Source organism: Apium graveolens, chromosome 9, assembly GCF_009905375.1.
Source record: "Apium graveolens cultivar Ventura chromosome 9, ASM990537v1, whole genome shotgun sequence".
Taxonomy (NCBI): Eukaryota; Viridiplantae; Streptophyta; class Magnoliopsida; order Apiales; family Apiaceae; genus Apium; species Apium graveolens.
The window spans coordinates 20,315,524-20,331,313 of NC_133655.1; the positions used below are offsets into that span (position 1 = coordinate 20,315,524).

The 15,790-nt window shown below is 34.8% G+C and overlaps 1 protein-coding gene across 2 annotated transcripts; it reads right to left on the bottom strand.

Annotated features, from left to right (window-relative positions):
* Window positions 1–4,325: 4,325 nt before the first annotated feature.
* Window positions 4,326–8,685, bottom strand: LOC141683529 (uncharacterized). 2 transcript variants are annotated; one of them, XM_074488268.1, is made up of 3 exons: window positions 8,385–8,685; window positions 7,123–7,827; window positions 4,326–5,921 (listed from the first exon to the last, which is right to left on the bottom strand). In XM_074488268.1, exons 2-3 carry the CDS (start codon window positions 7,825–7,827, stop codon window positions 4,638–4,640), a joined length of 1,989 nt encoding a protein of 662 aa, XP_074344369.1. In that variant the 5' UTR covers window positions 8,385–8,685; the 3' UTR covers window positions 4,326–4,637. The 2 variants fall into 2 exon arrangements, with proteins under 2 accessions (XP_074344369.1, XP_074344368.1); XM_074488267.1 differs by lacking the exon at window positions 8,385–8,685 and adding an exon at window positions 8,090–8,307.
* Between the last annotated feature and the right edge of the window lie 7,105 nt (window positions 8,686–15,790).

Genomic DNA, 15,790 nt, shown 5'->3' on the forward strand with positions numbered 1-15,790 from the left:
TTCTCTGGGAGCCTCTTGAACCGGAAGCTCGTAATCGTTCCCACAGACCCGGACCCCTTTCTAACCATCTCGCCCCGGATATGTTCTCTACCAGACGAATCCGGATCACTCTCTTCGTCAGAAAAGTTTGGATAGCAATTATACACTTTCCTAGCTCGCTCCTTGGTCCGGACCATATACCTATTAAATTGAAGGTCAGTTAGTCTGTGCCCTACAGATTTTATTTTTCTTACTAAGTGGTCCGGATCAGGTACGTTATGTTAATTTTATCATAACCTAATGACCCGGACCACCAATGCAAGTCCAACCCGGAAACACATCAACGATCCGGATCATGTTAACTACAATCCACAAAATCAAACCACAATGGACCCGGATCTCGATGACAAGAACCCAGATCCGGATCCATAGAAACAGAAAACTTGAAACAAAACCCATATACCCGGATCCCAACGGCAAATACCCATGCCCGGCTCAAAAGCAACCAAAAACAGATAAAACCTAAGTTATACAATCCTACCATAAACCTCCCCCAAATCCGGGTCCTACACCCCAACCCGGATCAAAATCAAAACAATTACCCACAAACAGTTATCACAAGAATCAAACAGCAAAATCCACCCCTCTTTACATATACACACAAATTTCCTTATCAAGAACATGAAGAACAACTTTGCAAAACCCAGAAAATTGACAAGTAAAAAAGCCAAAATCAAACCCAAACAACACACAAAATACAGATTTAAACACACAAAACCGTAAAACAAACATGTCCACCGCAAAAATGAATCAAAAACAACTCTACCACTAAATCGGAGCACACAAAAACTCGAAAATAAAGCGCAAGAAGTCGAAAGAGAAAAAGCAAGAAGAAGAAAGGCTTACAGATTTGTTGAACACGAGAGCGAGAAAAGGCAGAACGGCGGTGGAAATGGCGAAGAAACTCCAAGACTTCGAAGAACTCCGAGAGATTTGAAAGAGAGAATAAAAAGGCAATGAGACTTTTCGTTTTTTGGGTGGAAATAAAAAATGAAATGGAAGGGGGGAGGCAGCCTTTTATAGGCCCCGGAGAGTAACTCCCCTGCCACGTGGCACCCAAACACTGGTTCACCCAGCAGTTACAAAAAAAAATAAAATAATAATATATATATACACATTAAACCGCATTAAACCCCATAATCATTATGGGGGCGACTTTCTAGGAATACAACTGTCGAAATTCAAATTCATGGGGGGAAATTGAGAGAAAAACGTTACAAATTCTGAAAAAATTGGCAGAACCTGAAGCAACCTACCCGGATCCCGAACGACTACCCGGGATCAACCACTAGCAGAAATTCTTTCTCAAGCAACTATTCTACCTTAATCCGGATTGGCATCTACCAAACCAGATCCGGATTGGGAGGCAACCAGGAGCAGAAATTTTTTCAAGGCATCAACCACTCTACCTTAATCCGGATTGGTATCAATTACACCAGATCCGGATTGGGGGCCAACCAGGGGCATAAATTTTTCATAAGCAACTATTCTACCTTAATCCGGATTGGCATCCATTACACCAGATCCGGATTGGGGGGCAACCAGGGGCAGAAATTTTTCTTTAGCAACTATTCTACCTTAATCCGGATCGGTATCAATTACACCAGATCCGAATTGGGGGGCAACCAGGAGCATAAATTTTTCATAAACAACTATTCTACCTTAATCCGGATTGGCATCTACCACACCAGATCCGGATTGGGGGTCAACCAGGGGCAGAAATTTTTCTCCAAGCCAAATATGCGATCCCAATCTACTCCCTCATCCAGAAAATCTGCATAAGGGAGTGGGGGGCAAATGATAGGGTATAATAGACCCGGGTAGGTGTCAACCTGGACTAAAAGGAGGCAGGATCAACCGACCTGCTAAGACCCCCCTCTCCTAGGCCAATCAAGCATAGGAGCCCAGGCCCGGGCCTATCCTACTTCCCGGATCCGGATCCGCCTGCATACCCGGATCCGGATCAGGGCCAAAACCACAGTGAGGGAGGTCCCAGCAAGCACATGCACATCCCACAACCCGCCAAGCAAAGGTACGTGGGCACATGACTATGACAGCTATCAACAACCAGCACACCAGAAAAGCACGGCGCGTGTCAGGGGCCGTTAGGACACTCTGGAGGTGGTCCTCCCCTGGACACATGTAAGCAATCCACCCAAGCCAGGCGTCCTCTGGTCCCAAGATCCAACGGCCCAGATTTAGAGGTAACTACCCCTAAACCCTACCTTGGGGCTATATATACCCCCAAGGCTGAAGGGTTTAGGGGTTGGAAAATAATTTCTCTTGCACTCACACACTCACATACACTCAAAAACATATAGCAGCCATCACAAAAAAACACACATACACAGCAGCCTCTAAATTATAAAAAACATATATCCCTTCATCTTCTCCAAAGCCTGTTCTCATTCTCACACCGGAGGCGCCGTGGGAGCCAAACCCCCCTTCCGGTGTTGTTTTGCAGGCGCCCAACCTGCAGCTACACCTCTCTCACGCACAGAAGGTCCAGGAACGCCGACGGACGGAGCCGTCCGCTCACCGGAGTTATCAGTTGCTAACTTGCTATTCTGAATTGTCTGATTCTCTGGGTACTGGGTCAGTAGCTTATAATACTCATTTTCTGATGCTCAGAGTCGGCTCCAGCATACCGGAGGTCTGAGGCAAAACAAAACATTGAGGCCCCTAAATAATTGATGTACAAAAGATTCAATAAATTTTTTGTACTCTAGTTCAACGGCCATTTTCTTCTTTATTGATAATATAGCCAAACCATTTAGCCTCTCCTGTGACATAGTTGATCGAAGATAATTTTTTATCAACTTCAATTTGGAGAAACTTCTCTCAACAATAGCTACTGTAACTGTAACATGTATTGTCAATATTATTCTATAAGCAACCCAAGTGTTAGGAAAAGCAAAATGCATATTCCTAATATATTCCAGCACTTCAATTGGTTTGCTTAAAGTTTCATCAACATGCCTTAGAGTTTCATCAAAATTCTCATGATTTAAATTATTATTATCCACAATTACAGTTTCAGACAAAACCTCTTTATCTAAATTCTCATCATTCACAACTATATTTTCAGCAAGTAAAGACGAAGATTCATCAAGAATAGATGTAGGTTTCACATACCTATTCATGGATCCTTTGAGAGATTGTGTAAGTTTTTCTTCTCTCTTTTTTCTTTTTCTTTTCGAACTTCCGGATTCAAACTTTCTTTTACCCGTCATAGTGAAATCTGCAAATCAATAACCAAGTAATTGAACAAGAAAAATTGGAGAATTTGATACAAGAATAAGTAGAGACGGACCAGAAGGTGTGTATATGTGATGTGAGAATGAGATATAAATTTTGTAATCCCAATGGACTTTGTATAAATTTAAATGAATGTTTGGGTAATTGGGTATAGACACTTGAGGCCCAAAAAGTAATACTTAATTATTATTATAATAAAACACTTATATAGTAATATTTGGCTCCTGTTTATAGGATATATTTTTTAATTTTTTAATTATGATTAATTTGATCCATATTGAAATATAATACTATAAAAAAATTTGGAGGCCCCTAAAATTGTGAGGCCCTAGACACCGGCCTAAGCCAGCTCCCCCTGAGATGGTAGTGAGATGGTAGTGAGATGGTAGTGTTGATGCTCTGAGTAGTGGGTCAATAGATTATAATAGAATTTGTATAGTGTGTATTCATGAGTACATGCTAAATACTAAAATATATAATTTTGATATATTTTGATTAGTATGGTTGTTGTGAATGCAGAGGAGTCCACCATTATAAAGAAGTAGTGTAAGGCAATTAAAAGAGGAGTCCACCATTATAAAGAAGTTATAAAGAAGTGTAAGATAATTAAAACAAACTAAATTTATAAAATTTTGTACCTAGCATGTGCCAATTATCACCCCACACTAAAACCGTTATGAAAATGGTTTTGCTTTCGCGTGCTGGGCTTTTAATTTAATGAATACTATTGCTTGGTTCTCTGTGATCTTCCATCAACATGCTTGTTTTTGTTTTTAAACGAAAGTAAACCCTTCTTTCGAAAGCCAGTTACCCACAACACGTTATCCAACATGATATTAGAGATCAGTTTAAAGAGTAGTTTCATGTTCTGAATCTTTTATTTTTGCCTAACAACAGATCAGTTTAGGTATGATGTTTGTACTCTTCCAGTTTGATAAAATGCTCACAAGATATTTTGAATTTTTTAGATAATAGAGAGCTTTTCCAGTATCTATTGCTTTTCTTTTTGTGAACAATCGACCAAGAAATAAAAAGAAACCTTCAAATTCGTGATATTATCATTCGAAAAGAAAATAATTGCAAAGAGTTGCTACTCCACTCAAGAGCAGAACAATATTTATGTTTAAAGGTCGACATATTACAGAATAAAACATCCAAGAATGCGAAAAAGGATTGCACTAAACAAAGTTGTACATGGTTTATGGTTTAAGGTAGCAATTACATAATCTAGACATGTTAAACCAAGGAACATGTTGAAATATCAGCTACATGTCTTGCTGAACTACCAATCAGTGAGGCTTCATGGTTTTTTATTGCAGTCTTTTCCAGATTTTATCTAATCATGTAAAAGATGGTATGGAAGGGTCATAAAACTCATGCTGCTGCTGCTTACCTCGAAAACAGATTTGATTCATCAGTGGCCTTTTATGAGCAAATGCTGGTTTGTGAAGCACATTTGGTGTTTCATTACCGAGAGCTGAATTAGAACAGGATGCTTCTGTCATATTATTCTCAACATAGATTCCCTTTTGCTTATCCCAATAATAAGGTGAAGAAGTAGCTGGTGACTTTGAGAAGGAACAAGAACGCGTTCGACGCGTAGCTTGAAAATGTGGCATAGCCTGCATAACACCGTGTACCAAACCTGATGCAAATTTCTTTTTAGCAGTGGGACTTGGGCAGTTACTCCTTACTGAAAGCGCTCGCTTGTTGTTAGGATGTGATGAAGGCTTTGAATATTTAGATCGAAGTGAAGCAGGAATTTCTTCTGAGCTGGTGACTGAATTTTCATCTACTGTTTTCTCAGGGGGCTCGGGCTTCGATTTTCTCTTCTTCATCTTGGGCCAGTGGAGGAAGCGTTTCCAACGTTGTGATGCATCATTCCCAGAACTTGATTTATTATTGATCTTTGGACTATGCTTCTCTGTAAGCAGAACATGTTTATTCGGCTGTGTTGACCCAGGACTCAACCTTGCACTGCCACAGGCATTTGATCCTTTGTCCGTGACCATCTGCGAGAGTATTTCTGAGTCGGGAATTTCAAATGAAGTTCCTGGACTTGTTTCGATACTTCGCATCCTTATGTGGCGAGCAATGACTCTCCGCGCGGAATGATCTTGACAATTAAAGATCCCTCCTGCTGAAATCAGCTGTCTAGTAAGGATTTCTGACGATGCAGAGCGTGGACGTTGTTTAAGGAGATCAAGAGCAGTCATCCCATCATTATCACATATGTTGACATTGATGGAGTGGGCAGTCATCAGCAATTCCACCAGATCAGTATGAATGTTCCCGATTACAGCCAAATGGAGAGCAGTTCTGCCATCGTTATTTTTTGCATTAATAATTTCCTCAATAATAAAATTGTTGCCACTCGCCAACTTCTTCATGAGCTCAATCTGACGGTCCACTCTCCGGAATATGGGAATTTGGAAACCAGTAACAGCCCTATGTAAGAAAGTTTCTCCAGCATTATTTTTTGAGTACATGGATGGCGGAGTTGCATGCATTATAACCTCAGCTGCAGCTAATTGACCCCTGTAAGCAGCCACATGTAAGGCTGTGTTTCCCTGATGGTCTACTGAGTTAATGATATCAGAAGTTGTTATAAGATCTTTCACTACCTGCACTCAGAATGATATTCGTGAGCAGAGGAAGAACCAGGATCACAAAACAGCCGGGCCTTAAATGAATTAACGCTAATTTTTTAGAGGCTAGCCGAGGCTTAAAGTAAAATTTCTACTGTTTTTAACTAAAAAATCATGATTTCATTAAAAGTTTCTTACTAAAATTGTTGTTTTGCCTGGGCTTGAGGTTATCACCCCCCCTTGATTCCACCCTTGTTCGTGAGGATGTACTGTATACAGTAGAAGGTTTTAGTTTCTTAAGTTAGTATCTTCGAACAATTATATCTAAAGCGCATAAACCTTGTTCTGGCCGTTGGACCTTTTTTAGCTAAGTAGCCGTAGGGCTTTATTTTGAGATGATGCTACTTTGATATCCAGGAACTAGACAATGTCAATAACTGGTCTATTGCTACTTGAGACTTTAGAGGATATTTACTCGCAAGAAACCTGTACTTGCCGGTCTAGTGTATAGACTTCATTAAGGTTACACCCCTCCCCTTGCCAATTATCATAAAGGGATAACTATATATTTTGACTGATACAGATTAAATGTATCAGTAACTCAGATTTTGTTAAATGATATCAAATACCAACTTCGTCATCTGATTTTGTTTGCTTCAATAATTTTAGAACTTTTTAGCAACCACAAGATGAAGCTTAGAGAAAAATGAGGATGACAATACTTTGAAATCCAATCATTCAAACAAAGGGATCTTATATTGTAAGTTGCATACTGAATCTACTTGTATTGCTCAAAATTGAAGAGGGAATTACCCTTTTTATTACTGTTTGCCTCAACAACCACCTAGGATAGATGCAACTGTTGGCATGTGAATTTGAAAAATTACAATGCAAAGCCAGATATAAATAACTTTCATAGGGGCCAAGATGCCAACTTTTTCAGGTTGAATTAGTAATCTTTTTAGGTACACTGCCTGATTCGAAACGTGGATATTGTTGGTTTCGAAACTAATATGTTATAATGAGAAGTCGAGTTATTATGACAGCTAAAGGAAACAGTTAAGAAGCTTATATCAGGCGCATTGTGATATAATGATGCATTTTGATGTAGTTGTAAGTAAGAAGTAAAAATTAGCTGCTATGGGAAAAGTCGATGCATATTTGGAGCAGGGAAAGATCCAAGTTGCCAAAGAAATCATAGAAATATAAAAAAGAGACATAGCAGGGAAAGGCTCACCTCAACTTGACCCCGACCAGCAGCTGCGTGCAAAACAGTTGAGCCCTCATTATCTCTATAAGTCAATATATCAGAGCAAGCCTCCAAAAGATCCTTTAGGATAATCAAATTACCTCCTCTAGCAGCAGCATGTATAGCTCTATTAATCATCTCCCTTTTATATGAAGACGGAATCTCCCCAATGACTTCAGTCTCTTTATCGTTACCTATTGATAACCTAGGCAAAAGAGCAAAGTCAAGAAGTAGCCTAAAAATCTCTGAATTCTTACTCCTGGCTGCAGCATATAATACATCAGTGACACCATATTCTCCTTCTCCAAAAACCATAAGAGGGTCCATTTTAAGCAATTTTTGAACAAAAATCATATCCCCAGCTGAGGCAGCAGTATACATAAGCCATCCACCATAGCCAGCTTCAATGAGGGAGTTTTTAGTTCCATTGGTTTCACATTCACAATAAAGCTTATGTGCAACCTCAGAGCGATTCCGCGAAACATGATCAAAGTGTTCATCATCATCCCAAACACTCTCAAGGCGATGAATTCGACGAAGAGAGGTCAGTTTGATGAGATGATTGGCATCAAGGCGCAGTAGCTGTCTTACTAAGTCATAATGTCCATTTGCAGCAGCCCAATCAATAGGGGAAGCATACCACCATTGATCTCCGGTGCCCTCCCACCGCAGAGGAAAATCAGTTGAAGACATCTAAAGCAAAAGAACAACTATCAAATTTATGGTACAAAACAAAACATATTCTTGCAAAAATTAATGGTATATTAATATCTAACTCAATAGGGTCACATCTAAGTATAATTCTTCAATTAATAAAAAAGTCTATACAGGTATACGAGGCAGGCCAGCAACAACCTCGTTGAATCGCAAACCCTATTCTACGAAAAACATATTCTACAGAGTCTGCAATCATAACATTCTTATTCAATTGAAAAATACATAAACAAAAAGATACCTGATCAACAAGTAAAGATGCTAGCATGTAAACAATAAAGGAGCCTAGAATACAAGATTCAACAAATTCTAAAGAACTATATACTCTAAAATCATGCCAGACAAGTAGCATGTGGAAACTAACAAGCAAGGTGTAAGATCAAAAGGGCAAAACGAGATTTGATCAGTTGGAGAAATGATGACAATTCTAAAGTTATATGTATAAATATAAAATAATAAGCCATTAGAAGCCTGAAAAGTTGATGGAAGTATAATGCTAATAAAATAATCAAAAGTAAAAAAATAAAAAAGATTACCTACAACAGAAGATGTCAAGATCAGATGGCCATGCTTAAGAACATGATCAACTTGCAGATTCCATAATTAATCACTATTCAAGAAAACAAAACATAAAGCTACTTAAACATTCCCTACAACAAAGGCTACAAAGTAAAGAGGAAAGGTGAGCTTCAATTGTGTTATAAATAAGTAGATTATTGCAGATGTAAGAAAAAGGACATATATCAAATGGGGTTGCAAGAAAAAATAAAAGATGTGTAAGAATTGTGCATATCGAAGAGATGGACAAAGATGAAGTGCATAGTGATTAGTTTGATGCAGTCAGTCTAGAATTTAGTACTGAATTTATAAAAATTCGGCTAGTTTATGCCTAGTGCGCCAAAAATGATGCACCAAAGTAAATAAAATTGAATAATTATAGAGGTACAAAATAAATTAGTAAAATAGTTATAAATGTCACATTTAACATGTTGGTTGGTTAAAGATAAAAGAACCCCCTGCAGTTATATTAATATGATCAATTAAATTTTTTCATTACGTAACATCACCCATGTCATGTTATTTTATGACAATTTTTTGTAACTTTCTTTTATACCTCTAGTATTACTCAATAAAATCGGTCTGCTAACATTTGCTATCATTTAAGCCAAAAAAATTATAAAAATATCATGCTTAGAGGAAGTATGTTCATGCAGTTCCTATGTTACGGTTCGAAGTTTAAAAGTATTTTGGTTCAAAAAAAAAGTCACAAATAAGAATGTGAAAATGCTTGGCATGACAGAATGCCTCAAGGTATGCGCAGATGTTTAACCTTTTTTTGTTTAGTACAATAAGTCTTACATGAACATTCTGCCTAAGAATTTATACGTGCTAAACTGCTAATCCGCCTGTGTTTGCAATATTATATTTGTTGACCGGGCCAGCAAACCATATAATACAATATATAAGAATCTTGATTTTATTATAAAATTTTATAAAAAATTGTAAAATTATATTTCAAACAATATAAAATTTGTTATTAATGTAGAATAATAATTATATTTAAATATTATAAAAAGTTTAACAATTGAAATTTAAAAAAATGAATTTAAATTTGATTCTACCGTGTGATTTTATTGTAATTCTACAATATAACCACTTCAAACTATTTCATTAAATTTAAATAATCTTTTAAATAAAAAAATTGTGCAACTTCGTTCTTAATTTGATAATTAAATTTTGTAATTATATATGATGAAAAATGAAATAAATTATCCATTTTATATTTTAAAATAATAATTTTCTACAGAACTCTAACGGAGCCTACATTAGATTGCCACCCATCATACAATAACAATGAAATCCAAGCGAGAATCAAAACCTCGATATCTTAGATGAAAAGACTGGGTTTTAGATTGATTGGTTCCGATGTTCGGACTGACTCCTTTAACATGATATAAGGCTGGTGAAAAAAATCAGGTATTCTTATAATTTATCGTCATTAACACTAAAGACAAGACACATTTCAACCTCCAACATTATGATATGAGGTTGGCATTGGGGTTCTGCTCACCGTAACCCTAATATTCTCATAATTTATCGTGTATAAGAAAGGTAAGACTCACCGTCACCTTCAATATTTTCGCAATCAATTGTTGACACAAAATCAACACACTTCCTGTGTCATATTTTGTTAATACTAGGTATTTCAAAAATAGAATTTCGGGATGCTGTTCTGGCTGAAATTTAAGTAATGTAGAAGTTGATTTTCAAAAAAAATCAGTTATATTATAGGATAATAAGGATAAGAAACTATAGTGATGCAATCTAGTTAAATTTAGGAAGTCCTAAATGGGAGAGAAATGGACCAAACTTATCCCTATGGAAGATGGTATAAAGAAGTGGACATGGCCATGTGAGAAGAAGAAGTGGGTTGCTTTAAACTTTTTTCAAGAATTGGACCCAATTGATCCACTGTAGAAAAGTTATCTCAACACCCTGCTTTTCAGCACACAATAATTATGTGCATGCCGATTCTCAAAATTTGGTTCTGCTTTTAGTTGCATGTTACGTGATTCAACTTTCTTGTTCATTTGTGAGATTAACAACTTCTATGACCTTTCTTTTGTGCTCTTTAACTTCTATGACATTTAACATGTTCTAGAGAGCATATCTGAGACAGAGATTTGTAAACCTGAATGTTCGTCGCTTATTCAAAATTGATTTCGAAATATAACTAAACTGGACATGATAATAATTCGGCCAAACTCGACGTTGAGCTATTCAAATACTTTATCTAACTTAGTTTTTCATCAATCTAATCAACTTTTATTTTTTAGTATGCTATTATCTAAGATCAAAATATCAATATTAAATAATAATTATAGAAATTTATTTAATTTTTTTTAAAAATATATAATAAATAAAATTATACGATTATTGCAAAAAAAATTTAAATTATATGTAGTTTTTATTAACTCAAATCTTATTAGAAAAATAAACTCAATGTTATTATATATCTATTGTTCAAAAAACATAACTAATATTTTACATCAAACTTTAGTCAAGTAATGAGTAACAACGGATAATTTAACAAAAAATTAAATCAACATAATTAAGTAATTGCATACAAAGTTTTTATTATTAGCCGAATTTGTGTTTTTATATAGTTTGTGATTGAATAATTTTTTCTAATAATATATTGATTGTATAAATTTACATTTGGTGCTAAAATAGAATTCTATAAGTATAAATCTAGAAATTACAATGTATATATGATTCCGTTTATATAAAAACAATATAAATATATAAGAATCAAAAAATAAGTAAAATATTACATATAAAATTATAAGTCATATAGCAATAAAAAAAAGAATAAAGATGCTATATTTATAGCTATAGTAAGATTTAAAAAATGGTGAAATCAAAAGTTTGTAAAATCGAAAAGGGGTGAAACCAAGTATCCTTAAAAGATGGTTTCCTTATTAATTAATAATAACAATATATAAAGGATTCCATATTATTATTTTTTATAAAAAAAAAAAATTACGAAAATAGAAAATCGTAATTATAATACGATTCAAATCTAGATTTTGTTAAAAAACAACATAAAACTTTACATACTTTACATGAAAGAGAAATATATGGGTGAAACCAAAATATAGCCAACCTTACTCGGATAAAACCAAACACCCTGTCAAAAAATAATTTAGAGTTTACAAAAATAGAATTGTAATCATATTACGGTTTGAACATTTTTATTATTTTCTAGTGGTGAAACCAAAATACATTTTTTATAATATTCATATTATTTTATTAAAATGGAATTCCACCAATAAATTAAAAAATCTGAATTAAAAAAAAAATTAAATATATAGCCTATTTACTTGGTCGTGGTTTATATTTTTCGGAATCTATTTAGTTGGACCAATTTATGAACTTATTTATTTTAAAATATAATTAAAAATATGATCCAAACCTATAAAAATAATAATAAAAAACATGACTTATAAAATTTAAAAAAATGAGTAAAAATAATACATATAATTATAATTCATATAGGAATAAAAAAGGATAAAAATAATACAGTTAGAATTATTACATGAATCATAAAAGGTGAAATCAAAAGGTGGTAGAACTAAAAAATAAGTGAAACGAAAGTACCACTTAAAAATAGATTTCGATTATTAATAAAGAAAAGAAAAACGGGTAAAAATAATATATATATATATATATAATTATAAGTCATATAGAAATCAAAAAGGATAAAAGATAATATACTTAGAGTTATAACATGAATCATAAAAGGTGAAAAACAAAAGGTGTTAAAACCAAAAAATAAGTGAAACCAAAGTAACACTTAAAAAGTTTATTAATAAAGAAAAATGAGTAAAAATAATATAAATAAATATATATATATAGAATTATAAGTCGTATATGAATCAAAAATGATAAAAATAATACACTTAAATTTTAACATGAACCATAAAACGTGAAACCAAAAGGTGTTTGAACCAAAAAATAAGTGAAACCAAGTAACCACTAAAAAGGTTTATTAATAAAGAAAAACTGGTAAAACTTAATATATATAGAATTATAAGTGATATAGGAATAAAAAAGGATAAAAATAATACAATTAGAGCTATAACATGTGAAACCAAAAGGTGTTGTTAGAAAAAAAATAAGTGAAATCAAAGTAATACTAAAATTTATTAATGCTATAAATATTGGAGTATTACACAATAATATAAGGTGATACATTTTACATTACATACTCATGAAACTAAGTTTGGAATTTAAAAATTTACAATTCAGTTTGAAATCCTGACTGATCTTGAGAGCATTCGACTAGACTTTGAACTGCACTCCCGTTTCTTTGAAAATATTGGAATTTTGAAAAAATGAGATTCAAACTCGAAACTTTATAATAAGTTAATAGTAATTTGTTTTGACATATTAAGATGAAAATATAATTAAAACGTAGTATAATTTTAACACCATTATAAACTTTTGAACTTCTGAAAATTATTTGTCACTTGATTCCTCTAGGTAATGTAATGCTAGTGCAGAAAAAGAAAATGATTTATGATTTAAGCAAAGATTTGTAAAACAGTGCTACTAATAACTGAACATCATCATCAAGAGGCCTTATCTGGCTTTATCAAATAATGGAATACTTTTGTTGTAGTTCTTTGATCACATGGACAGCAAGAAAGATGGATATGACAGGCCTCTAATGTGATATCCTCCGCATCCTAATCAAATATCTGCTAGGCCTCTCTTTAGTTTGGCAAAGACAAGACCAGACCAAGCATTATCAACTCAGGAAACTGGCCAGATTCAACCGACTGTTTCTAAACATGTAAATGAGCCAAGCCCCGGTGTTTCATGATTCATTCCAAAAATGTTGATAAACAAACATTAGGAACCCAATACCTCTCGGTGCAGTGCAGTGATATCTCCCTCACTTCCTCTACAGGAAGTTGAGGGTTTGAACCTTGTCAAAGACAAGGGGTGTGTGTGTTTAACTAGAAAAAAAATAAATAAATATATATATATATATAACGGCAGAATAATAGGATTTTGATTTAAATTTAAGATTTTTGGAGCACTGATGAACTAAAAATGCAGGCTTTTATCAGAAAAATAAAATCCTTTTAAACTAAAGCTGGTGACACAGTAAAAAAGCTGCTCTGGAGCCAGGTTCATGGACATGAACAGATGACTTGTGCAGGAGAAGCAACAAAAAAGGTATTAAAATAAAATGTGTGAATATTCGGTAAATGTGAATTTCCCCTCGAAATCTGTCTCATAATTACCTCTGATACTTTGTTAACATGTTTGAGGATTAGAGAAGTCATCACAACACTTCTAAGTTTCACAGAGCATATTAATTTGACATGGTTTCAGAAATACTAGGTTTCATCTTGAAAACACCGGATTGAAATCCCTTTTAAGGGCGTGTTAGCATAAGTGTGTTGTACGTATTATAACCTCCTCAGAAGCCTATAAGTTTTCACTTCTTTTGAACCGGATTGAAAATTATCAGTGCAAAAGTCGGCTTCACTCGGCTCAGCTACAGCCATAATTTTTCCCATTTCATTTGTAGTTGCTAGAACCTTATTCTTATAGAGATAGAGGTGATAAGATTATCTGGGATTGTTCCCTTTTTCACAGAACATGATGGGCGGCTAGACTACAAACCAGGCTTGATCCGATGACAGACACAAACACGACGAAACATGTTTAATGGAACACAAGGTCAGTTGAGTATCAAAGTTACTGGCATGAAAATATGGAAAGATGGTCCTGAACCAATAATGCATAGGTTAAGATTAGAAGTAGTTAGCTTTCAGTGGATACACAATAGCACGATAATGATTTACCCCACACCACTGGGCTCAAGTTGGCTACGAAGTTGGGGAGCAGAAGATGCTGCCTTGGTCCAATCACTTTGTCGATTAAACAATCATCCATGCTTATGGTTTAGCCTGTCAACTATGGAGGAAAATCCGGGAATACTCTGCAAATTTATTGCTAAACAAAACAATGCAATGTAAAGCGCTAAATTTTCACATGTGCCTACATATCAGTGTGTTGATTAACGTATAACGAACATCGTTGTCAAAGTACAAATAGGTTGATAGTTGGAGACTCAGTATAGGCGTAAGTGCGTAAATTTCAGCGTGTTAGTACGCGGGTGAGGGTTAGGATCTGGAACCATACTTGCCATTTGAAAATGGCTTACGGCAGAACTATTATCAACCATCAAGTAACTAGATCGAATTTCAACCACTTTGGGGAATTATCCAAGTAACAATGCAATAACAGCCTTTCATCAATATTGTTAATCTAAATTCTAAAATATCATAAACTGAAAGGAAAGCGGTAGAACTAAAGCATATATCACTACTACCTTTTATTTTTATCATTTTCGCACATGTCAGACAATCAGGTAGATATCGATCTGATCATCACAAAGATGAAGTCTACACACACATTTTCTTTTGTGCACATGTCAGCTGTCTTCCTTATCCTTGCTTGGTAATCCAATTTGTCAATAATATTTAGGTCATCAACTCCTGACAAGGAAGAGTTTCCGTGTTCTTTCTTTTTCGCTCAGTGAGGCACATGGCGTTTTATCAAGAAAACGCTACTGCTAATCTGGGTAGAGAGCCAATACTCCCTTGAGATGTTTGTCACCGATTACTGTAGTGGACTTCAAATCTTTGCTGGCTACCGATCAACTTGTTTGAAGCATTAGCAGAAACCCCGATAGAATCCTTGCTTCATGTACCAGCAGCAAACATCCTGTGCCATACTATCCCAAGCAGCTCATATAGCAGCCTCACTTGAGGACATAAAATATGCAAGACTCTCGTTATCATTAGTTTATCCGTCATCATTAGTTCATCCATAACATCTAAACCTAAGGTCAGACCCAATGCCCATCCCAACATTATACAATTACTGTCGCAGAACCAGGCAATTCCGTAGATTTAGGTTTCGACTGGAGTGCCTAGCAAGCTGGTTTAGGTAGCAGTTGCTTACCAGTCCATGCATTAACCACAAATACGTCTACCAAACGATTGCCGATGCCTTCAGAACTATATTATCAGTTATTGCACTCTGTACCTATACCAATAAAATCAAAGTACCAAATTTCTACTCCTAAAAGAACAGTGTCCGTCCTTGAATGATAACCTACAACTTCATGAAAACATAAAGGAGCTTTTAATATTTTCCGAATCAATTATTTGATATTTGTTTAAAGCAATAAATAAATGGAGAGGCTAATTTGCTATTGTTTTCATATATTTATACATACCTCAACAGCTACACAGTCTATTCTGTTCTGTTTTTGTGTTATAAAATGCATATTCCATCACTGATATATGCGGGCACACACAAATAACTATCAGAATATACACGAAAGTATATTGCA

What these genes read in the sequence shown, in the direction of transcription:
- LOC141683529 (XM_074488267.1), bottom strand. Translation starts at nt 8,200, where the DNA reads ATGCTACTTGTCTGGCATGATTTTAGAGTATATAGTTCTTTAGAATTT. An exon ending in CATCTTTACTTGTTGATCAG is followed by an intron (nt 7,828 to 8,089) that starts GTATCTTTTTGT and finishes CTTTTGCTTTAG; the next exon opens with ATGTCTTCAACTGATTTTCC. An exon ending in CTGGTCGGGGTCAAGTTGAG is followed by an intron (nt 5,922 to 7,122) that starts GTGAGCCTTTCC and finishes TTCTGAGTGCAG; the next exon opens with GTAGTGAAAGATCTTATAAC.